This window comes from Marmota monax, unplaced genomic scaffold (assembly GCF_021218885.2).
Source record: "Marmota monax isolate L192 unplaced genomic scaffold, Marmota_monax_Labrador192_F-V1.1 WCK01_AAM20220418_F8-fsc00095, whole genome shotgun sequence".
Lineage (NCBI taxonomy): Eukaryota > Metazoa > Chordata > Mammalia > Rodentia > Sciuridae > Marmota > Marmota monax.
Genome location: NW_026695244.1, coordinates 4,675,457 through 4,699,567, shown reverse-complemented (window position 1 = coordinate 4,699,567; position 24,111 = coordinate 4,675,457). Strand labels below are relative to the sequence as shown.

Here is a 24,111-nt window from a genome sequence, read left to right as displayed (position 1 = left end):
ACACAGCCAGTTTCTGTTCTCTGACTTAAAAACATTTTTACTTATGAAGAATTAAGACCTTTAGTCTGTGCTTCCCCAGGAAACACAACCTTTGTCCCTTCAAACCGTCCCCTTTCCGGGGCTTTGATTACAGGGGTGGGTCTCCACTGACCTCTCTTCCAAGCTAAATGCTTTAGCTCTTTAAAGCCACGGTGCCCGCACCAAGATCTTGAGATGGAACATGTGCTGCAAGTGAAGACTGTTCTTCTGGAATATTCCAATTTATGGCCCACCATTGCCAGATATCAAGGAAGCTCTAAGCATATGGAGGCTGTTGAGGACTTGATAGAAAAAAAAGTTTGGCAAGGCCTGGGGGAGGGGCTACTTTATTGATGTACTTGGACTTTAAGGAAAGGCCCTTTGGATTGTCACGATGTTGCCTCAATGCGAAGACTGACTGACTAAGTAAGAACCAGTCCTGCTGGAAGCCGCCTTCTTGTTCTTGTAGCTGATGGCCGTGCTGCCGGCGATGGACGGCTTCCAAAAAAAGACAATGGAAAGGAAACACGTTCAGTTGCTGAGAGAGAGTGAAGAAATAATGTCCCAGAGACACAATCCCTTTCCTCCTGGACCTGACGTATTCGGGAGACACTTCGCTGGGTCCTTGACTCAAAACATCTGTGGTCACCAACGATGCAGGGAAAACAATCACAGGGGAATAAACAACAGGAGTTCAAAAGGGTAGGGAGGAAGCGCAGAGGACAGGGTCATTCAGGCGTTGCAAACCTGCTGCTGTCTCTAGAAAGGTCTCTTGATATTTCACCTGGCGATTTACGGTCCATCTGGCTTCAGCCACTTCAGTGCTGCGGGAACACGTGACCATGGTTGGCCCCACTGCCACGGATTCAATTGTGTCTATACCTCACCAAACCCTGAAATAAATCACCAGCTTGCTCCTCCTGGCTATCACAAAGCCAAACACGCCATCTGTCCAACACACACATCTCCTGGCTAGCATCTTGCCCTCCGACTAGAGCAACCATCTGAAAGAATATTCAGTGCTGCAGGAGATACAGACTCTTAGTATAGGTCATACCTAAAACATGAGTCAGCCCCTCAGCTGGCCTCCCAAGGTCAGTCTATCTCTGCTAAGGTCCTCAAATTAACAACCGGTTAAAGGAAACATGACTTGGGATGAACTCAGCAGGATGTTTTCAAGCTTTACAAGAGAACATTCTGTGGTTAAGTAAGGCTTCAGGCCTGCCCTGCGCTGGAGTCTACCTGAGTTGTTCTTTGGTACGTCAGTTTTCAGGAAAAGTTCGACTATTGGGACAGTCTTCTTGTCGTCTTTGCATCTTTGTTAGCAATCCAAACACTGCTGGGGAATTCAACCAGGAAAAAGAGGTAAGAGCTTTGCTTCCCCACTTGGCTTTCCTGAGAAGCTGGAGATGTTTTCCTACCTTCCCTAAAGAAGGGCCTCTATTCTTTCCTTTTCTAGGTGAAATTATTCCTTCAATATTGACTTTTTAAAAAAATTTTTTATTTTAGCCCAAGCTGTTCTTGGACTTTAATTATCCATTATGGTCTACAGCCCAAGAGATTTCTGTCCTTATATTTGCAGTGGCTGTGCCCCCGCAAACCACAGGAGCCTCTTTCTGAAGGCAACTTGGCCCAACAGCAGTCCAGTGTTTGCTGCCACTGGTTCCACCTGATATTTTGAAACCAGAGAGTTGCTTTTAAATTCAGAATCAATGTTAGCTCAATGTCAAAATTCAAGTCTAGCATAAGTGAGTTCATTCATCAATTACTTCCTTAGATTTCTCTGCAAACACCCACCCCCAGCACCCACTCACAGTCCTCTTATGCACATTCATGGTGAATCACAGCTCTGGTCTCTGTTCTAATGGAGTTTATTCTGCGGCCCAATCTGCATCAAAACATCCCCCATGAGGAGTTAATATGTCTGTCACTTATATTTGAAGGGATAGGCACAATTTATAACATCTGGATATCAAGATACTGAATTTATGCCTATTTGAGCTTATTTTTGAACCTGGGGTGCTGCCCTCTCAAGCCCTTGCCTAAGCCAGGCAAAGCTCTGTCAAAACAGTGGACTATGCCAAATAGAATTTGCCTGTTTTCTTCATATCACTGTCATGATTTGAAATTATTGAGATGAAGTAACACTGTACCCGTGCTTTACTAGGTCAACCAATGTATAAAACAGCACACATGTAAGAACACCACCCACCTGAGGGTTATGAAGCTGATCTGGCTTTATATCTAGTCTTCTTGTCTCATTCCTGATAATAATAGGGATGAAAACAACAATAACTATCATTATTCTTATTGGTATCAGATTGCACTTACTTAGGATGCTCTTTTTTATTGATCAAAAGTAGTTTCTATACCATCTAATGCTGTTACTTTTTTTACTTGACTATGGTTGCTCAGTGAAGTAGAATGATACAAAAAAATTAAAACACTGTCCACTGAACACTTTAGCAAGGATTATAGAGAAGCTAAATCCCCTTAATCACTTGCTTCTTGGTTTACCACACCAAGAAACCAAAGAAAGCATCAGCAAGGGCTCTGGGGTGTTCTCCTGTTAATGACCAAGGGTCCTAGATCAGCAATGTCCAACACAACACCCTGTCCCTGTGGACATGTTCCATACAGGCATTGACTGATTCAGGGTGGCTACTGTGCCAAGGGTGTAGTTAGGGCAGCAGCAGAATTGAAGCATTAGCTGCATTAATTTTAATTAATTTAAATCTAAATCTAAATAGCCATGTGGCTAGTGGCTCCTATATTAAACATGGCAGCTCTAAATACCTGAGCCAGCCCTCAGAGTTTTTGCCTTGCTCCTTAAAGACCTGAGTCTGATCATCCTCTTCACAATCAAAGCCCTTGAGAATATCTGTAGAAAATATGCTAGCCCTAGTACAAGGGATGCTTCTTTGTCATTGTGGCTGCAGAAAAAAGGTAAGTGGCTTCTCAGAGACCATGGGCAGGCTCCTCCTCTGCCACCAGGGGTCACTGAATTTGGAACAGAGTCCCCAGGGGCTGGGATGAACACACTCCAGGCAGCTTGGCCACAAGCAAAGAGCTAAAAAAAGCATTTTTGAGTGGCTTGAAAGACTGTCTTGAAAAACAAAAACAGTGGAATGAGACCAGTGGGTGTCTTGTCAGCCTGGAGCAACCATCAGCACTGGCCAAAAGAACAGAACTAATTGCTGACTTAAAAGGAGAAGGAAGGGGGGTGAGGGAGAAAACACGAGAAAACAACTAAATCAAAAAACATCTAAGGAATGTAAGTAGTTTCCACAGACACTTCTAATCAAATGGCTTGTGTATGATATTTCAACATGACTATTTCCTCCCTTCTTTCCGTGCTTTCTCCCAACCCCATTCCCTCTACCCTTGATGGAGATACTTCCTTACCCAAATTTAATTACTTCTGTCTACCTACCCTCTAAGGGGATAAAATACATGGCACGCTCCTCAAGATGGGACCGGTCTCCTCTTTGTGGGATAGCAAAGCACGGGTGACCCAGTGGCTTTCAGGTTGACTGGGTGGCATAGCCACTGTGAACCCATCAGCATTTGCCCCACCCCCAGACAAGCACAGCTGTTTCCTTTCTCCTGCTGGCTCCCCTCAGGGCCCTGTTTTTTTTTTTTAAAAGAAAGGACCACCCTGAACAGAAAGGGCGTTCTATCTTCTGCTGAAAGCCTGATTTTGAGTTTTGTAAGCAGAAGGAAAATGGGAAATGCAGAAACAGGGTTTTAGAATCATCAGAGGATAGAAGGAAGGACTTGAACAATATTATGATTTTGTTTCCCTGAGGCGGGTTACAAGTGCCACTCTTCCAAACTTCAGGGATTCCCGTGAAAGAGCAAGATAATTGTTTTCCTTCTCAGTATCTTAAGGGAGGAACAACATTTGATCTAGCAGTTCCTTATGGCCCTAATATTTTCAGTTCCATCCATTCAGCCAAAGGCTGAGATTCTGCCCATTTTGTGAATTTGCTCTGAAAAGCCCTCCCAGACGTCATCGTGGAATGAATCAAGTGGAATGGAGACAAAGACTAGAATTCCCAAACAGCAGCAAAGGTCAGTGGGTAGGACATTCAGGTGGGGACCAGCACTGAACAAGGAGGGGCAGGTAAAGGGCAAGAATGGTACAGGCCAGAGTCTCAGGGAGGTGATTTAAGCCCTTCCAGAACTGCTACCTGCTAAGTGGCTTTGTCGCCTGGACAGGACTGGCATCAGAGATTGTTGGGCAAAATCTCCTTATAAGAGTGAAAGAGAAGAGGCCAGGATTATTAGAAAACAACCTGAAGAGGGACATTGAATAAGAGTCAGTAAATTTTCCCACTCTATAGAGAGCCCGTGTGTGCAGCCCTTTATTCAAAGTGCCTTTGCCAAGCCTTACCTTATCCACACCCTCACAGACACCCCCCCCCCACTCATAGGGACCACAAACTGTGCTTGTTCAGACACGAGCTTGTTCTGCACACGAGCACACACCTTACCAGCCTCCCCTACATTCAGATAAAAGATGGGGGTTGGGAAAACCCACCAATTAATTGGACCCAGTCTCAAAGGGGAGGAAATGAAATGAAAAATCCAGGCTGGGTTATAAAAATAAGTATTTTTTTCCCAACATGCAGGAGGCTCATTATATTAATTAAACATTATTGCAGTGAGTGAGGGGGGAGGGCGATTAAGGCTGGGACTGGGGTAAGTGTTCTCTCCTGTGCCTGAGGCCGTGGCCATCTTCAGATACTCATCTCTCTGAGCACTCAAATGCTGAAGAGATAAACACTTGAAATATGAAAATGTTTTTCTCCAGAGCAGACGCTGTGACCCTCCAGGAAACCAAGAGTGGGCTGTGTCAGAGGCTGGCCCAAGCGCTCTCCTAGTGCCTGTCTTACTGCTCTTCCCTGGGGACAGGGGACACCTCCAGCCCTTGGGTGAGGGGCAGCAGAGCAATTCTGAGGAAGCTGGCAGCAGGAAAGCCCCTTCCCCCTTTTATTTTCTAGCTTTATCCCATTACATACTAGTAACATTTAGTCTACTAAATTTCCAGAATTAACCCCTTTCCTCTCAAATGCTTATAGAGAAGTCTAAATGTTTAGGCTGGAGGTGTAGAAAAATGGAAAGATAACGAGTAGTGTGCTGAATCAAGTGTACCAGTTAGTGAGAGTCCCTTGTTAAATTTTCCGGAATTTTGCAAGGAAGTTAAATGTAATCATTATGATAAATGAAATCACATAAAATTATAATAAATCATATTAAAAACAAAAGGTAATAAACATCCCCCAAACCACATTTCCTAATTATTTTAATACATTTTGGCCAGTATCTTGCTTCTCAGGTAATTTATAGCCATAGCATCTCTACAGTAGAAAACCTCTCCCTCATACCCTGTGCCTCTAAACTCTGCCTCCATTGCTGTATCAGTGGCTGGAACTGAATGGCCAGCAAGAACATTTACACCACTGAAAGCAGCAAACATTACAAGCACATTCTTTTTTTCCCCCAGCCTTTGGAAAGTTGTAAACGTTGACGGGAACGCCACTGGGAAATCATTCAATTTTGGAAAAGTTAGACAACTCTTGCTATTCCCTGTTTAGAAAGGCTGATGGCACCTGGCTCTCTGAAACCAAAGGGTGAACTTCACCATATTTCAAGGACTGCCAAGCTCTGCTTGATGCACCCATCGTGTCACATCACATCTGGGACACCTATGGGTGTGGCAGCATTTCAGTCCTTTGACTTGCTAGCCTCCAGAAGGGGTGATACACTCAGAAGTATCCCTCAGAGTCAAGGCCAGTGGCTTCCCAATGAGCCACTTTGGGAACAATACCAGGAGAGGCTCTGTGATAGTGGCAGCCATGCTGGCTGTGGGAACGAGGACACCGGATGACTCCTCCCCTCTCCTGGAACCTCCCCAATGCTCCTTCTTTCTTTTTCTTTTATCCTGGTCTCTCCCTCCCTCTCCCCGATGCCAGGCTGTGCTGTCATCACAAGTGAGGGCTGGAACCAGCCAGCGACTAGTCTGTGCGATGACGTCTGCAGCAAAGACTGGTGGTTTGTGGGCAAGGAACAGAGAATGACTCTGTGGTGGGAAGTGATGAAGCTTGCAGGGGGAGCTGGGGCTGGAAAACATGCAGCAGGTTGGCCTCACGTCCTTCCTCTCCCAGCCTTCAGTTGGCTCACCTGGAAATGTCCGGTCACTGGGGCTGGAGCTGCTGGTCCAGGTGCTTCTGAGCCACTTGGCATGGTCATACATCCAACCACAGGGCTCCTCGGGGAAATCGAAGTTGCAATTGAATCCTGAAGGGAGCTGCAAATCTTTGTCTAAAGGGGGAGAAAAAAAATAACCCAAAGGAAGGCAAATGAAATGGGTCCAGAGAACAGCCACAGTGGTGCTATTTAAATGGCTGGCAAGGCCTGCCTGCCGAGCAGAGAAAGAAGTGGCTCCCTTTGCTTATTCATTTAACTCATCTTGGCGATCGCTGGCTTTCGGGTCAGGCTTTGGTCTCATCCTTCCCAGGCATGAAAGCCAAGTCTGCCAGTGGTTCCCATAGTAAGCAATTATAAATGAGGCCACCAAATGGCTTTAGGCTCTAATCAGCCTCTTCTGTCTACCTCGGAGAGCAGACAAATGTGAAAATTGCTGTTCCCTAAATGCCAGAGAAGAATGTCTCCCCAGTGCCTCAGTGGAAGGCTGGCTCCCAAAATGTAGCATCTCATCTCCTGCCAACCTGGTTCTCAGAGATGGTGGGGCAGCCAGTTAGCATCCAGAGAGGCTGGAATGCCTGGGAGGTTCTGGCCAGAGAAAAAGAAAGAGGCCTCAGGAACAACGCGGGCTTGTCTGCCACCCTTCACCTCTGGGTGATGCATCTCTTATTTCAGAAGACCAGGACAGTTTGGCAGCTCCAGGCGGGCAATTTAACAAGTTAGGAGCAAGATGAAGGGGCCAGACCAGCAGGCCACCCGGCTCCGTGGTGACCAGGAGAAGAAATCATTTTACATTGTGAAGTCCCCGAAGGTTAGAATCCCAGGGGGAGGTGGAGAATGCTTTCCTTGTGGAAATCTAAGAATTGATTTCACAAATGGCCTGACCCGTCTGCTCGGGAGGTTCATCTGCCTCAGCCTGAAGACTGATCCAAGAGGGTTTCTTTGGGGTTCCAGCCAACTCCAAAAATCTAATATGAGCTAGTGTCGAATACATGATTAAGTGAGGGTTGTGTGGAGGTGGGAAAAGAGAGGAAATGGGAACCCAAATGTGGAGCTGTGCCAGCAGTGGCTGCAGAGACAGCGGAAAAGTGCTGGCTGAGGCTGGTAGCAGGGAGGAAGTGGGGTCTTTGGCCTTCTCACTTCCCTTCCCAGGGTTCCCAGAGAGGAATTTCCGTGGGGAAGGTTCAGAATGCAGGTTAGGAAGTCTAACGGGAAAAACAGAACTGGTAGAAACAAATTGCTCCCCATGGGACTGAGGAGGCTTGTGTCTAGGAGGACAGGGTGCTGCTGACCTCAGGAGCAGGAGGCAGATTACCAGTAGATTCTGTTTTGGTGCCTCCCCTTCCCAAGAGAGAATATTTAATGTTTGCCCACCCTTGGCCAAAGTCAGCTTGAGTCAAGAAGAAACACATGGAATCTATTACAGAAGCATCAACCTGTGGCTTGGAAAATTCGGCCCTTAGCCCTCACCATCCCCTTCTCGCAACAATTTCTGAATGTCTATTTTTCCATTCAAAAATATAGAGTAATTCAATATACCATAATTCCTCTCTAATGTTTACATGCATACTGTATCTCAGGAACCAAATTCCACAAAAAGATCTTTTGCTGAAAAGGAGAAGGGAGGCACCATCAAAGAAACCTCAAATCAAACAAACCACTATAAACGGTAAAATTATATTAAAAATAAACTTCTGAAAATCTGCTGCAGAACCCTTAAATTTTCAATTTGGATTGTCATTTGGATAGAATCCCCACCCTGGGGCCCCCATCAAGCTAACTCTATGAATCTAATATCGTACATTAACTCCCTATGCATCCCATTTTTGGCTCTCAAACTGTTTTAAACATGTCTTAGAAGATTCTCCAAGTCTCCTTCTCCTCTTCATAAAACAAAAACAAGTTCATTAAAATGTCAGGATTCTGTATTCAACCAACCCTGACCAATAGTGTCCTCCACCCACACGATATACAAAAGCACATTCCCTAAAGCATATGTATTAAATTATCATTTTTCAGTCACACAACTTCAGCATTTATTTTTGGCTTTCCTCCCATTCTTCTTAGTAGCCCTTTCTTGGAGCCATCCCCCCCACTCCACTGCCCTGATCTGTGCAGTTCTTCATACTATCAAATGGCTGTGTGTGTGTATTTCACCATCTACCTATGTCTTTATGTTTTTTCCTCGGGTCTCTTTGCCAATCTCTCCTCGTTTTGTTTAATGAACATTTAATGGTGATCAGTAATTTACTGTGAATCAAGGCTGTCAAACTCAAGATTCTAGCCAGAAATGCCAGGTGTCCTGAAACACGTGATTTATTCGGAATGTCCTTGTACTCGATGACCTTTACAGTATGACTTAAAATGTGACTTACTTTTGGGCCCAGCCAATTACTATTTTGTCTAACTTGGATTTGCTTAGAAAATGAAATAAAAGGCATACAGGTTTCCCTTGTGAAGAGATGATCCCAAAACAAGGGTCTCTGAGTTTTGAAGAACTGGTTCAAGATGCCTCTTCACACTTCTGTCCCTGCCTCTGGCCTGCACTCCATCATGGAGGATGTGATACACTACCTCGTAGAACCATCCCTGTTATACCACCTTCTTAATCCAGCAGTGGTGAAAGACACAGGGAAAGGCAATAAAGTTATGGTCAACTGGTGAATCAGCCCAACTACTACACTCCAGAGACGTCACCAGATGACTGTCAGGTTTTCACTTGACTATACCATGGAGACACAGATTAATGAATTCTAAGGGCTCAACCATGAGATTTCTCCTGGGAGGTTTTCCTTGGAGGCATGTTATCTTAGCTGATGACCAATGGTTTCTCACCTACTGGTTACAATATCTGAATACTTCTAGATTCACTGTTTGAAGCCTTTTAGTAGTTGTACCTCCCTAACGCCTCCCCTAAGACTCTCTGGATCTCTGACCCAGGACACCCCAAGCCCTTGCCCAGTCACAGACCAGCCCAACTTTGATAGGTCCATCCCAGATGCAATACGACACCCACCCTGACCCTTACCATCCTCAAAGCTGCAGTTCTCCCCACACTCTGTGGCCTCCTCGTCAATGGGATAGGGGGTGGTGGTCTCTTCGATCTTCATGGTGGGTCCTAGAGTCTCTACTGTTGGCTTTGAGTCTGTGCAAAGGCAAAGGATGAGAACGTTAAAGCAGCTTGCCCTGAAATGCCCCAAAGATGGCCCCAAACTCTTTCCTAAGTGTGGGCTTTTGAGAAGGAAAGTGAAGATGCCCACATGTGCAAAAACCACTAAAGTCACCTGCGTTTGCTGTTGACAGGCCAGGAGCATGGCCTGAGTCAAATGAGAATGATCTAGAGCTGCAGAAGCCGCTGTGACAGAGGCACAGACACAAATCCATGCCCTTGACTCTACACCAAGGCCCCAAGGCCTGTACAAAAGGCCTCCTCTCCATCAGATGAGACTTTTCAGAAAGCTAATTCTACAAAACACCCTATGGGGTCACCTGTAACAGTGTAATCAGGAGCACTATCCCCAAAGCCATAAGAGAAACCCAACACTTGGGCACCTTGGGCAGTGTGATCCAATGTTGTGTTCATGTTTGCACAAAACCAGACGGATGAGAATATGGACTTCAAGAAACTCAGATTTGATTTGGTGAAAGTAACTTGGGCTGTGCCCTTGGGTCAGGGTGTGGCAAATTCAAGGGCTTCCGGGATCCAAACAGCCACTGTCAGTGACGGAAGCAGACTGGGGATGGCAAGAGAGTAAGTGGTGGTGGAGATGGTGGCCAGGGGGACCTTGCATGCCAGGTGGAAAAGGTGACTCCATGATTGGCTCCAGCAGATTGAGGCCTGGGGAGGAGGTGACCCAGTGTGGCCAAGTCCCTCAAACCCCAAGTCGCCCCCACCCCATAAGAAGTCAAAAATCCCCATGTAAAATCTCCAGGCTTGTAAATGTTGGCATCTTATTTAAAATGCTATAATAAGGGGCGAGGCCTGACCTGGCTGCAGGCAGTTGGTTTTGACCTAGGCTCTAGGTGATTCACTCCTCCATTCAATTGCTTGTTTATTTGCTCATGCCAGTCATTCATTCAGCAACCATTTGGGGAATGAATGGAGCTATGAGTCAGGCCCTGGGTGGGGTGGAAAGAGTTTTGGAAACTGGTGCTCAAGCCCAAGTGTCGCGGGGTGGTATCTTCATCTCAGAGCTGCCCTCCAACAAGGTGTCCTGAAGAAGCCAATAAATTGTTCCTCCCATTTCTACACATGCTCCTTTGCACTACTGTAGGTGATTAGGCGCCTTTGTCAGGCACCCTTCAGGATACCATTTAATAAAGCCAGGAGCTGAAGGAAATTGCTAAATACGCTGAATAGCTTTTTTCACGGTCGACTTCCCACCTTTCTGCTATTAAATACTACGCACATAACCTTTCAGACGTCCCTTTGCCTTGTCTGCCTCTTGCTCAAAGTAAATAGCAAATAACCTCGAAGCGTCCTAATTTGTAAGTTCAAATTTGTCACTGTGTCATAGAATCTCAAACTCAATTGTAAAGCCAGCTGTGGGCGGCAAGGCCAGGAGTAAACATTTGGAACACAAACAAACACACTAACAGGTGAAGCAGCGCTGTCAAATTATTTAGCTTCAGCAGCTCAACCCAGCCCATTATTTTTTTTTTCTGTTATCCTTTTGGGGGAGAAAGAAAGAAATGAACCAAGAGTGAGTTGCTGAAACAGATGGAAATTGGAAAAGCCTACAAAAGAGGAAAAGCCACATGACCCAAGAACGGATTCTGAAAATGTTAGGCAGCAAAATGGGTCAGCTGACTGGTGGAGATAAACTGAAACCCAGGGGCACTGGGTGCCAGCGGGGCAACGAGAGGGCACGGTGTGGAATGAAAGCGAAGAAATCGCACCGGTCTTCGTGCCTACCGTGTTTGTACTGGGTGCTCCAAGGTAACTGCCCATCAAACGGCAGCGTTCCCCCAAATTGAAGCCAGATGTCAGAGACTTCAAAGGGAAGTAGGCTGAGCACAGGGTAACACGCCTCAACTCTGATCTTCCAAGGGCCAGGCAGGGCTTTGAAATGGGAAACCTGTTGCTAACCATCACTAGTGCAATTTGGGGCAGGGTGGGGTTGGGAGGACAATCAGGGGAGGAGGTCATTAGCAACTGTCCAGCTGGCCAGAAAGCAGGGCCAGACTGGGAGAGAACAGGCTCAGAGGGACAGAGGACTGGCCCCCCAGGAAGCTGAGTGACCTCTGACAAGTGGCTTCCTCTCTCTGGGGCTCAGTTTTTCCCTGTCTGTAAAAGGGGGCTTGGTCTAGCTCTGTGATTTATTTTTCAATCCATGGGTCACACTCCTCAGTAGATCACAGAATCAATTTAATGGGTCATGACCAGCATTTTTAAAATCTGAGCTATAAAATTTCAGAGTACACTCACCTAGTAAGGGTAGCACTGCTTTGGGAACCTTCTGCTTCAGTTACATTTACCTACAAAAGGTTTTCTTGGTGCCAGGTAGCAATCTAAGCACTTTATATGCTTGATTTTTTGTAATCCTCAGAACAATTCTAGGGGTGTAGATAGACTATTGTATCCCTGTTTGCTGGTTGAGAGACTAAGTCACTTATCCACAGCTATGCAGCCAGAGACAGCAGAGCGGAAGGACTCGACATTGGCACTCTACCTCTGGAGTGCAAGTACTCAACCACACACTATCACTCCTGTGTGCACATGGATGTGCATGCTCGTATGTGAGGAGGGCTGTGATAGAGATTTATTTCAAATTCAGGATCATGGTTAAACACATTTGGAAGCCACTAGCCTGCAGCTCCTGGATCTTCCACAGCACTAACTCGGGATTCTAAGGCGGCTGTAAAGGAAGCCGGTTTGTGCTGGAGGTGGGATTTTCAACACCTGTGAGACGGCAGGTGGAGTAGGCTGCAGAAACCTGGGCTTCGTCCTTACAAAAGGGAGAGTAAGTGTCTTTCTACCAGGATGTGTCTGTTGGGGTTGCCTGCAATTCCCAGGTGACAGAGGCTAACTTGGGCACGCCTCAACGGGGCTCCTCGGTGCCCTTGTAGCGGGCCTACAGGCAGCACTTTTCTCCCTGGGAGCCAAAAGCATTTCTCTGACATGCCCTTATTAATCCTTCATGCCATCCTGCTGGGAGAGCTGGTGACAGGCAGGGCACAGACAGGAAAATGGGGATACCTGGGGCCCTGGTAGGGAGGGGCAGGACAGCTCAGCCTGCTGGCTGCTCCTGCCTGCACTGGGTTGGGTCCCGAGCCCCAGGTGGCTCCTTCAAGTTCATTGTGGCAGACAGTGAGTGAGCGCTGTGTGAGATCTAGTGCCAGCTCTGTGGAGGGAGGAGGGCCAGTGCCTGCAGGGGAGGTGGGGTCTGACTCAGAAGGGTAGAGCCCTGCCTTGGAAATAAGGAAGGGTGGGTGAGCTCAGCAGGCCTCACCCTCAGAGGAAGAGTTAGAAGTACTGCCCTGGGCCTGTGCCACCTGACGGGGCAGGAATGAGCAACACTCAGGCTGCACTCTGGGAAGAGTTCCCATAGGCTGCCCTGCAACAGGGTCCCTTCTGAGCAAATAAATGCCTTTTACAGATGTGGCTCTGAAATGAAAATGCCGTCTTTTAGCCACTGACATCTGGAGGCCAGATTCAGACATAAACCGATTACTTTATTATCATGAGAGTATTTTTTCTGCCCTAAATCAACAGCCACAGCCCTCTGGCCTGAAGAGGCAGGGTCTAATTGAATTTGGGTGGGAGGTGTGTGGTTATGACTTGTTTGTGCGAGACTCTGGTTGGAGAACTGAAATGATCCCTTAAAAAGGCAAACACATCCCTTGAGAAACCGTCCCAATCCAGAGGTGGTCTGAGCGCATGGCAGGGGATGGGGTGGCAGGGTTCCTAATTCGTGGAGCCAGGGATGGCTGCCCTCGCCACCCCCTTCCAAGGCATTCTGAGATACCAGGGTCACAAAACCATGTAAGCGAGACCGCAGAGGAAAGCAGCCTTACCTGTCCAGTCACAGCCTAGCACCTCCAGCCGCATCCCAATGCCTGCTGGAGACCACCTCTCTGGGTACACCCTCACATACTGTGCTGGAACAGGGTCGAACCTTCGGATGTCGGGGGTGTCGTAGTGCATGTTCCCTTCAAACAGCTGCAGGGAGACAAGCCATCAGATCTTCTTGTGTGGAACCTCTCCCTGCTCACCCTCTCCCCCACCACAACCAACCCCGAAGGCAGTTTGTGGTTGGTTCACGGGACATTATGACTTACAGGAGCTTCATTTTCAGACCAAAGTACTTCCCTCATTTATGAGAAAATGAGGGACCCATAAATACAGAAAATGGGGAGCAGATAAAAGTGGCAATTGTCAAGTGATGTCTATTTTCCTGGGCTGGACACTGAGGATTCGGGAAAGAATAAGGCTCCAAATGGGTTTGAAGCTGAACTTGGTCAGCGAGAAAAGATAGCCTTTTCTCTAATGCATGAAAGTCTAGACTTAGGAAGCCTCTGCTGACCAGCAGTTCACTGAGAGCCTGAAGGCAAAACGACTACTCCAATGTCTTCTGGTCACACACTGCCCAAACCTTTGTTTAGCAGAGATAATTCTATCAAGAGAGACCTCACCTAGCACCCTGATGGAGAAAAGTGATGGAGGTGGGCAGCCCTGGTTGAGTTTGGGTGGGACCCCAATCCAGAGCTACCTTGGGGTCCTTCCTCTAGGGGAAGGGCAGGTGTTGGGATGGTGAGGAGCTGAGTAACCTCCAGGAGTGCTGTTGCTGGACCACCCTTGCTGCAGGGGGATCGAGGTCAAAAGTACCCAAAGTGGGGCACTATCTCAGGGAGGCCAGGCTCTGACCCTGGCCAAGATCACCTCCTTTTACAAGAAAAGTCAGGGTCAGCTGTCCCTGGGGAAGCCTGTGGTTCAACCTCTCCATCCACTGAAGTCTCCAGTTACCAAACCCAGAGTTTTTCTAAACCTCTGAAATTGTGAGTTGGGAGCTGATACCAGCATTGCAAAACCTCCAAACCAGGCCTGGCCTTGACATTCAGAATGGAAACATTTTCTTCAAAAAGGAAGCTGACCAGAGACATGTAATATGACTTTCTTTTTTAGGGGCCCTGCTCTTCTGAGGAAAATGAGGATAACGTAGAAGGGAGGATCAGAGCAAGAGATGAATCTGAAGCAGGACAGAGGCAAGATGTTCTCTCCCGGCCTTCGCCTCTCTGATGGCAGTGGGTGGGCTATCTGGCCTGAACTTCTGGCCTGGAGTAAATTTCTCTCTGTTCTTCCTTGTCTCAATATGAGGGGCAGGAAAGATCTAAGCAGTTAAAACTAGGAAAATACAAAGGAGTGCAGCAATGTTTTAAAAAAAAAAAACAGTTATTTTTGGAAGTAAATCCCTAGTTTCTATAGTTTGGCTTCCAGCAACCACATCCTCTTGAGGTGTCTGGCCAGTTTCAAGGAAACTTCATCTGACAGAGGGTGTAAAGGGTGTTGAACTTTATAAACAGGTAGTGTGAGTAGGGTTAGGTGTTTGGATTTGAGTCAGACTTATAGTTTCTGAATCGTGGGCTTGGACACAGGTAAACTGTGTGACCCTGGTTAGGAGATAAAGCCTCAGTTTCATCGTCTCTAAAATGGGAGCGATGGAAGGATTGTTCTTGTAGAGAGCCTGTGGGGTTAAGAGAATCTAAATAAGGTAATAAGCACTATGACTGGCACAAAGTAATCTCTCAATATTTGCGTTATTGGATTGTAGAGGTTTGATGATGGCTGTTGGATGAGAAATCAGCACCCCCAACTCCTTGCATCCCACTTAGCCTCCCTATTTGGGGAATGCTACAGAGTCCTCCCAGGATGGCCTACCTTTGGCTGCTGGGTTCTGGGGTCCTGGATGTATTCCCAGTCCTTGCCGTTTAGGCTGTAGGAGACTTTGAACTTGCGCACAAATGCCCTGGCTTCCACTGCTGTGATGCTGTCTCCTCCACGGGCTCCCTGGATGATGATGCCTTTCACTGTCTTGGGTGCTCCCAGGTCCACCTGAAGCCACTCCTCACCTGGCTGTGCCTGAGGGATTCGAGGGAACCAGCCCGAGCGGCTGCTGACCAGGCGGGCAGCGCTGGGGCTCCAGAGGTACTCGCGGGTGGAGGAGGCGGAGATTTGGGAGTCTGCGATGAGGCCTGAGAGCATCCCCAGCATGTTGGAACAAGGGGCATCTGTGGAGAGAAAATGGAGGTCATGGCTGACCCGCACAAACTGAAGACCATCCCCCTATTAGTAGGGAGCTGTAAAAGAAGCCCACTCAAATACTTTGTTTGGATCAGCACTGATTTCTCTGCATTCTGAGGTCCTATAGCTCAGTGATTCAAAGCCTGAACTTGGAGCCAGACTGCCTAGATTTGTGCTCACTCTGCTACCTACTAACTAGATGTCCTTGGATAATTTTTTAATTGTTCTGTTGCCTCAGTTTCCCCATTTTGAAAGGGGAGGTAAGAGTCACACCTATTTCTTGGGGGTTGTTGCGAGGATTCTGTTCATCACCATGTAGCAGCCCTGAGGACAGTGCCTGGCATATTTAAGTATCTGACGGCTGGTAGCTGTTTGTATTATGGCTTTGGCCAAGGCCTCTCAGAGTGCATGTCTATGCATCCTTTCCAAGCCACTAGTCCCTTCTGACTCTCTCAAGCACCATGAGCACAGGGGAGATCAGCAAAACATTGACTTCTTCTTTCTTAGATGATCATTTTGCTGACTAGATGGAAACATTCCTGGGGTCAGTATCAGATCTTTACTTCCACATGTGTATGGAAGCTCTCTACTGCCTGAGGCTGTTCCTACCACCCCAGAGCCCTTCCCCTCAGTCTTCACTAGGTACCCTTTACTCACCCCAATGCATGAGTGTCACATTCTCAGAAAGGCCATCCCCAATCTTTGAATGCATGTAAATTAAGTCTTCTCAGTTGTTCCTTCTCAGAACATCCCGTTCTTTCCCCCATATACATCTTTGCTTATAATGGCACATACTTGCATTTTTTCTATCCTGTCTACTAACCCTAAAGCTCCATGATGCTAGAGACCTCATTTGTTTTCCTCACTTCTCTAACTGTAGTACCCAGTGTGTGGCCTCACACACAGCCTTTGTGGAGTGAATGAGTGAGTGCAAAATATATGAATCGTGGTGTTGGGCAGGGCAACAGCAAATGTATATTAAACTTATGAAAACTGAATAGATTAAAAAAGAAAAGATCCTTCAAGTTGCCTCCCTTTTCCAAATTCACTGGTTCTCTCTTTTCAATCTTCCAGAAAGTGAACCGTCACTAAATCCTTGCTAATTAGCCTTTGCTGGCCTGGAACACCAACACAAAGGATCAGAAAACAGCTTTCTGTGCAGGATCAGGGTGAACAGCTTCCAGGAGAGGGAAGCCAGATCTTTCTGTAAAGGTGTTAAGAGCAGAGAATTTGTATCGAGAAAATGTGGGTATAGGAACCACCTGTTGTTGGGTGGTTTGGGTCAAGCTGTTTGTTTCTTTGAGCCTTGGTTTCTACATCAGCACCTGCCCCACTCACCTCATAGGGCTGTTAGGAAGAGTGGGCAAGATAATGTACAAGGAAGGGACAGGAATGACACAGAGGCTGTACTAATGCAAGGAGTTTAAACCAGAGTGCCCACACAGGGCCACACCCTGGAACACTCCCTGTCAGAGCTGGAATGAACTGGGGGCAGGCAGGTGGGTGGATGTACACTGAAGACCCTTCCAGGTCAAAGAGGCAGCTTGCCTGCTTTGAGTGGAGTCCATAAGACAAGAGGACTGGACTGGCGCTAGATGGCTGGTGCTGGTCTAGCCACCACTGTGTTTTACCCAGACCACTGTATCAACTTCTCAAAGACATCCAGATACCACTCTGGCTTTTTCCAATCTGTACCGCTTGAGTTTTAGCCCATGTGAGCACCTGTTTTTCCTTCACATATACCCTCCATGCCCCCCTTTCTCTTTTGGTCCTTCTCACCACACAGTGCCACTGAGCAACCTGTGACCACTGCCAGGTATACCTACCCTCCCTTCTTCACCAGGTAATGCCTGTCTGCCTTCTGCCCTCTGACCTCGATCATCAACTCCTGAAGGAAGTCCTCCTAGGCCCCCTGGGCTGGGTCAAATCCCATGAGCCCATGTTTCCAAACATAATTTGGAAAACATAGTTTATCCTGGTTTTAATTTTATACCTATTCTTAGGTTTGCTTGCTTATTAATATCTGCCTAACTCATCCAAAATAGACACTCAGAACTGGGTTGTGTAGCTCTTGGCCCCGGCTTGAGGCCGCACAGAGAACTATTTGAGAGCAGAGTCTTTGGATTCAAATTGCCCAGAGTCAAACCCTGGCTCTACCATTTACTGGTTGAGTGATCAAGCTCTTTACCTATTGGTTTCCTTATCTATAAAGCGATAATAATAACATCTACCTCACAAAATCGTTATAAGGATGATAAAAGATAATCTATTTTAGATGAGAATTAAACCTGACTCCTAGTTAACTTTCCATGAGTTTTAGCTAGTAGAAATAGTAGATGCTTAAGAAAAATATATTGGATGAGTGAATGAATAAAAAGATGAAGGCTTATAGGACTTGAGTCCTCAAACCAAGCCTCCAGGACAGTCTTGTGGTACAATCATTCAGTTTCTGAAACAGGGAGCAGAACCCAGGATTGGTCAGTGATGGAGTCCCCACCTCACCTGTGACCCGACAGCCGAAGAGCTCCAGGCGGAGCGCAATGCCTGAGTGCCAGGTCTGTGGACGGATCCGGATGAACCTCGTTAACAGCGGCATGTGGAGTTTGTTCAGAACGACCTCGGTGGCATCATTGTTGGCTTGGAATACCTGCAACAGAAGACATGAAAAGTAAGTTCCTGAGATCCTGGTTGGTAATGTAGCCACCTGAACAGGCTTTGAAGTGGGTTGAAAAGTTCTGTTGAATTTTATTTCCCTCAAGTCTAAAGTAACCACGAGGTTTCTTGTTGTGGGTTTATTTTACAACACCATGAAAAAAAAATTAATTTCTCACACTGCTCCAACTTGGAAAACAATAAATAGTCTTCATAAAAAACATTCAGAGGGAAGGGAAATTTTGTCTCTGGGCTGAAAGCAAGCAGAGGAAGAAACTTGTCAAAGAAAATACTTCAGAAGCTAAGAAAGAAAAAATTAGAGTATCTATTAAAATCACTCTCCAGCTTGGATTTGACAATCCCTCTTCCTCCTGGTGTAGGCTTACAGGAATATTTGCAGGGAATTTTGTAATTATAAAGTGTTTCACATTTTTTTTTTGATGGTTACTTAGACACTTTCCCACTCCATGCATGAGAGAGTGGGTGAGGGGGCCCCGTCTACTGCCAAGGCCCCTGGGTTAGTCAATACTTTCTTGCATCTCTCTGGTCTTTGTTGTAGGTCATGGTTGCAGGTGGTCCCTCAGAGTCCTGCTCCACTTCCTCTTACTCTAGTCCCTACCCTGTCATGAAATCCATCCCTGTCCCCAGCTGACCAATAGGTCTCTTATGGGAGGAAAGGCTTTTTGGAGTAGTTTCTGCTCCAACATGGTAGACTCAAGTCCTGGCTTACCAGATGGCCCAAATCAATAACTGCCATATGGACCTTATGCTTTTTTTGAGCTCTCCATTTAAAAAAAAAAAGTAACTGGAGCAAGTATATGTGAGTTTCTCTTGGTTTCCCTGGATAAGGGGGAAGGGAAAAACCAGCTAACCAAACATCGTTTCTAAATCATGCCTGTCACAACTGTAATAACCCAGGGACCCTGTAAATTTGCTTATGGCTAACTCTGCCTCAAGAAGCACCTTCTCCTGTGCAGGGGAACTAGATATGTCAGCTTATGATGACCAGGACATGCTAGGAATTTGGGGTATCAACAGGGCTGGGACAGAGGAATGGGAAACTAGTATATTTGAATGCTTTTGAGCCAGGCACTGTGTAAACACAGTTGTGTCTGCAACACTCCAGGAAGCAAAGTATTATAATCTCCACTTTATTGATGAGGAAACCTAGGCTCAGAGATGCTTGTCTGAATCCAAAGCTTTTAAGCTTTTTCTTAGGTTGACTTTTATGTCTTTAAATAAATTTGCAGTATTCATGCTGGTAGCTAGGAGTCATGGAGCCTTTCAGGTTCCCAATCATGGGCTGAATGGAAGTAAAATCGCTGTCCAGTGATGTGGCCCCAGCGTGAGTTTATAATCCCATCATAGAACGGCTTAGAGTGACAGCAAAGGAAAGCACAGATATTTACAGGCAGTTACCAACATAGTCCTTTCTTCTCCATGTCCTGCGAACCCCACCATTTGCAAGCTTGTACTTAATAATACACCACGATGGCATATTTGCAACCAAATGAAAGGAATTGGCTTATTCCAGAAAAATAAAGAAGGGCATCAGCCTACTTCTGTTTAAACTATAGTTCTTGGTGCTAAGTCCACCAAATCTGAGGGGTTCCCACTCAGCCCACGGAACTTGCTGCTCCCTCTGCTCCCTGGGGGGAGGGGGAGTCCTCGCACTCTGGATCCTAAGGCTGTCTGTTCCCCCTTCTGCTGTCTTGATGACATCAGGGAGCACAGAGGAAGAACTGGTGACTGTTCCTCTCACCCAGGTTCAATTTTGCTGCTTCCTGTACAGTGATTGAGGATTAGGAGGAGAGAGAAGAAGGAAGAGCCAAGGAAATAGAGAAAAGGGGTGGAGCTGTATATCTGGGAGAAGGCTAGAGGGGAGAGGTCCTTGACTCTCTGCAACCCTAATCTCAGAGAGGGACCCAAAACCAAGAGGAGCACCAGCACCAAGGAAAGTCCTGGCCTTGCCATATTCTTGTTTCTTGCTGACTTTATGCTGACAAAGGGTTCCCGGCTTTGAGGAAAAGGATGGAGGAACGGATTCCAAGGAAAAGAGATGAATCAGTTCTCCCAGAATTCATCATGAGACAGAGGCTTTTGTTTGTTTTGCTTTGCTTTGGCAAGAAAGAAGCAAATGCAGCTCTTTGCTGATTTCAGACGGGTGCTGTGAGCAGTGGGGGGCTGGGGGGGGCTCTGGATGCTCCCTGTGGACGGTGATGGTGATGGGCATGAGGCTTCCAGCAGGAGATTCTAAGGAGTTCATGTGGGGGAAATAGCTTTATTTGCCACGTGAATATATCCTTGGAGAGCTGAGTGGATTTGAACTTGCACACAGCCACCAATCCACAGCATACACACCATGCTGGTACGGTTTAGAAACACAGCATGTCTTATGAGTTTTTAATATCCAGTTTTATCTGATCTGACCCCTTCATTCCTCAGCTTTGGCAAACAACGCCAAGAAACCCTTCCTTTTCTCCCTTCGTAAGGGAATGACTGGGTATCTGGACCATCTTTGGTAAAGTAGTGTGGGTGCCAATGGGGTTGCATGTGAACATGGGGGTACACCTGCTGGGGAGGAGCTGATCTTCTCATGGATGCATGGGGCCCAGGTTTTGGGTGAATCCCCTCAATCTCCACCTACAGTGGCATCAGTCAGGAAGGAGGCAAGCATATGGTTGATCTCTAGGCCGTCTGCCTGTGGCTTACATGGAACTTTATTCTGCTATTCTTTTGCTCTCTCTTCTCCCACCCCTGGAATCACATGAAGATTCTTTTCAACTTGGCTTCAAATTATCCTTCATGTTTGTGAGTCTGGTTCCTTACTGGTCTCTTGTTTGTTCTTGACTTTGTGCTTGTATATGTTCCCTATGCTACAGGTTCTTTGCTGAAGGAGCATCATCCCCACTGCCTCAACAGTACTGGGGTTTGAACCCAGGGCCTCATGCATGCTCGGCAGGCACTCTACCACTAAGCTATATCCTCAGCACCTATCATCTTCCTTAAAATTTGTACACATCTCTCACTCTGAGTGTGGTAAAGAGGACAAAATAAAATAAGACCCACTGCTGAATCAAGAGAAGGAGCCAAATTCTGTTACTAATTAGCTCAGAAGGTAGGCAAATATCTCTACTTCCTTGGGGGCCCCCAATTTCCTCCTTTACTAAATGGGGGGATTGCGTGCATTGATTTGTCAGGTTCTTTCTGGCTGCTAGATTCTAAGCCTTTCTTCACAAGAGTTTTCATGAACTCCTCCAAGGGTATCCTCTTTGTGAAAAGGCATTCACTGTCCCTTATAGTTAAAGAGATTTTGTGGACAAGTGCAGTGGATTTTTTTTTTAATACACTTCAAATAGTGCCCACAACCAGTGGTGAGTGCCCCATTCACAGGGAGAATACACCTTGTTGATGTGTTGGTTCAATAACAGTTCAAATTATTAATAACCAAGAGCAATGAATAACAATGCCTTAGGCCTTACCTACTGTCTTTTGCCCAAAGATATCCAAGTGCAATTTATGAGAATCCATTTTTAATGAAATATTAAGCAGTTTCTATTTCTCCTGACCCAATGGATTTACAAGGTCTCTATTTTTCTCCCTGTAGCGCCCCTATTTATAGCTGATAAATGCTATCATATATTATACATCTTTATGACTTTCTCAATGCTTCTGTGGTTTTAGAATCACCCTTCCTATGTTTTCTGATCAAATTCCCTGAGATGGATTCTTGGCTTCCAGTCTAGGCACTGCAAGGTAAGGGGTTGTGTGCATGGGAAATGATGCCAGGAAATTGGTTTTATTTCCTATTCTCTGCCGACTCACTGAATCACTACAGGAAAATCAATAAACCTTTGATACCTTGGTTTCTCTTGCAGGAAAATGTTGATAATAGGCCCACAGATGAACACTAGAGTTTACCATCACTTTCAGCTGGCTTGAATGCCTGCACAACACCCAACAAATGGGTTCTTGGCCAACTGGAAGAGTTCAGGTTCTGAAAGCCATTGATTCCCAAGTCCCATCTTGAGGCTCCAAATTTTTAGGTCATCACTTTGCAGTGACATGTTCAGAATGCTGAGAAAAATCAGTGGATCTATATATATTATACCCAGAGCATCCATATATATATATATTATCTCTAGACAGGCATATATCAAAAACAATGATCAAATTTAAACATCTGTTTTAAAAGCTGGAAGTCAGAGAGTATACATATTTCTATTCATTTTAAAGAAAAATACTACTCTGGTTGTTGGACAATCAGGAGTATGTTCAAGGTGACCCTAGGGATAGGATTCTGGGGATAGGATTAATTATGTTGTAATTATTTAATATGCATAAGGGTATATTTGCTAAAAAGAAGAAGTTATGTTGGGCATAAAGATTTCTTTAAGTGCATCTCTGCAAACCAAGTTGAAAAAACAATTCAGGGCACAAAGTGGTCTGGATAATCCACTTGGTGCCTCACTGAATTCTGAACATAATCCAACATTTTCCAATTGATTCTTGAGACCTTTGTTTTATTTTCGGTAAGACAGAATCTGAAAACCAGCAGCATTTCATGGATTTTCTGATTTGCACCTCTGGGGAAGGGGGTATCTGCCAAGTAAATCGGCTGCTCTCCAACACCCTAGTTGGGTTGTTATCTACACCCCCTAGGAAAGATAATCAGCATGTGCTGACTAGGCCCATGCATCCACGAGCCAGGAACTACATGGACTATTTGAAACAGTGTAAAATAAAAACTTTTTTTTCTTATATATATAATAAGAAACATCTAGCTAGAAAGCACCACTGATGTTTTTTAAGGTCATCTTTTCCCTGTTTCTCACCCACTTTTAGTCATAGCGAACCCTCTTCTGCTGACCCCTTCCTTAAATCTTGTGTGAACAGCACACACAGACTTTGGCCCCACTGAGAACAGTGCACACTGTGTCCTGCTGCCTCCTGAGGTTCTAGGCAGGGGGCTTTTCTGCCTCACCTAATTCCCTTTCCTATATACTGTTCATCTTTGCTATTAGCATCCAAGTACCCTGCAAAGTAAAGATGCTACATGTCATCAATCTTGCCTCAGAGGCCAATGAGAAGATTCTGGCAAATTCTCTGAGCTCCTTGGAGCAGAGGCCCCATGAAGACTCCGGCATTAACCTGCCTATTTAACCTTCCTAAGTGAAGTGGCGCCTTCAGTGGACAGATGCAGTCCCTCCTTACGTCTCCTGCATCCAATCTGAGTTGGGCTTTGGAATTCCATGTGCACATGCCTTGTCCCTTCACTACTACTATGGTGTTATCTACTGTTCACCTCAATCTTGCTGTAAATATCTGAATTCCTCCAGCCCCAGGGACTGCAAAGAAAGCAGGAAAATTTTTCAAAGACAACACAGTGCAGGAGCCCTGAGGTAGAAATTGTGCATGAGATGTTCTTCTGCTTTTTAAAAAAATAAATATTTCTCTCCACTAATAAATGTTTCATTACATCCAAAGTTCTCCTTTTCAATCTACTTGGCACAGACATTCAAGGAGGAGGAGAACAAAGCAGGCAGAAAAGAAGGGTGGCGGGAACGGTGGGCAGAGACTGGGGAAACCACTGTCATGTTCTGAACATGAGTCTCAGAAACAATTGCACCAACTCATCCCGATGCCAAGACCCAGAGCCTGTCCTCCCCTCCCCCACCCGCCCTCAAATTTCCTCTAAAACCAGCCATGGGTCTACACATAAAAATAAATTGTTAATCAATGGATGCCATCCTATTTAATTAATTTGTTGCACCTAACCGGCAAGGTGGGAGTAGGGGGCCATTGCACTGGGGAAAAATGATGTTAAGGTAATGGGCTCTCCCACTCCTCCCTGTTTGTAAATCATGGTCTTGACATTTCTCTCTGAAAACTCCCCCTTTAAGACTATAGAATTTTTTTTTTAAAGCTGCCTTCATTCTAGTGGATATGGGAATTCAGCCAGACACAGAATCAGAAGGGGTGTGTGTCTG

At 46.0% G+C, this 24,111-nt stretch overlaps 1 protein-coding gene and 1 long non-coding RNA gene across 4 annotated transcripts in view; one reads left to right on the top strand and one right to left on the bottom strand.

The window, feature by feature from the left end:
• Positions 1-24,111, bottom strand: part of Nrp2 (neuropilin 2) — a 115,540-nt gene that overhangs the window by 38,645 nt on the left and 52,784 nt on the right. For all 3 annotated transcript variants that reach the window (XM_046462946.2, XM_046462948.2, XM_046462947.2), the window contains exons 8-12: positions 17,972-18,116; positions 15,107-15,456; positions 13,246-13,390; positions 9,257-9,373; positions 6,205-6,345 (exon numbers count right to left, since the gene is read on the bottom strand). In XM_046462946.2, the coding sequence (XP_046318902.1) occupies positions 6,205-6,345; positions 9,257-9,373; positions 13,246-13,390; positions 15,107-15,456; positions 17,972-18,116 (898 nt within the window). The remainder of the gene's footprint in view (positions 1-6,204; positions 6,346-9,256; positions 9,374-13,245; positions 13,391-15,106; positions 15,457-17,971; positions 18,117-24,111) is intronic.
• Positions 309-24,111, top strand: LOC124105698 (uncharacterized). Its single transcript, XR_006855817.2, has 4 exons — positions 309-1,383; positions 17,928-18,137; positions 21,004-21,239; positions 21,806-24,111. It is a non-coding gene; the product is annotated as an uncharacterized LOC124105698 (long non-coding RNA).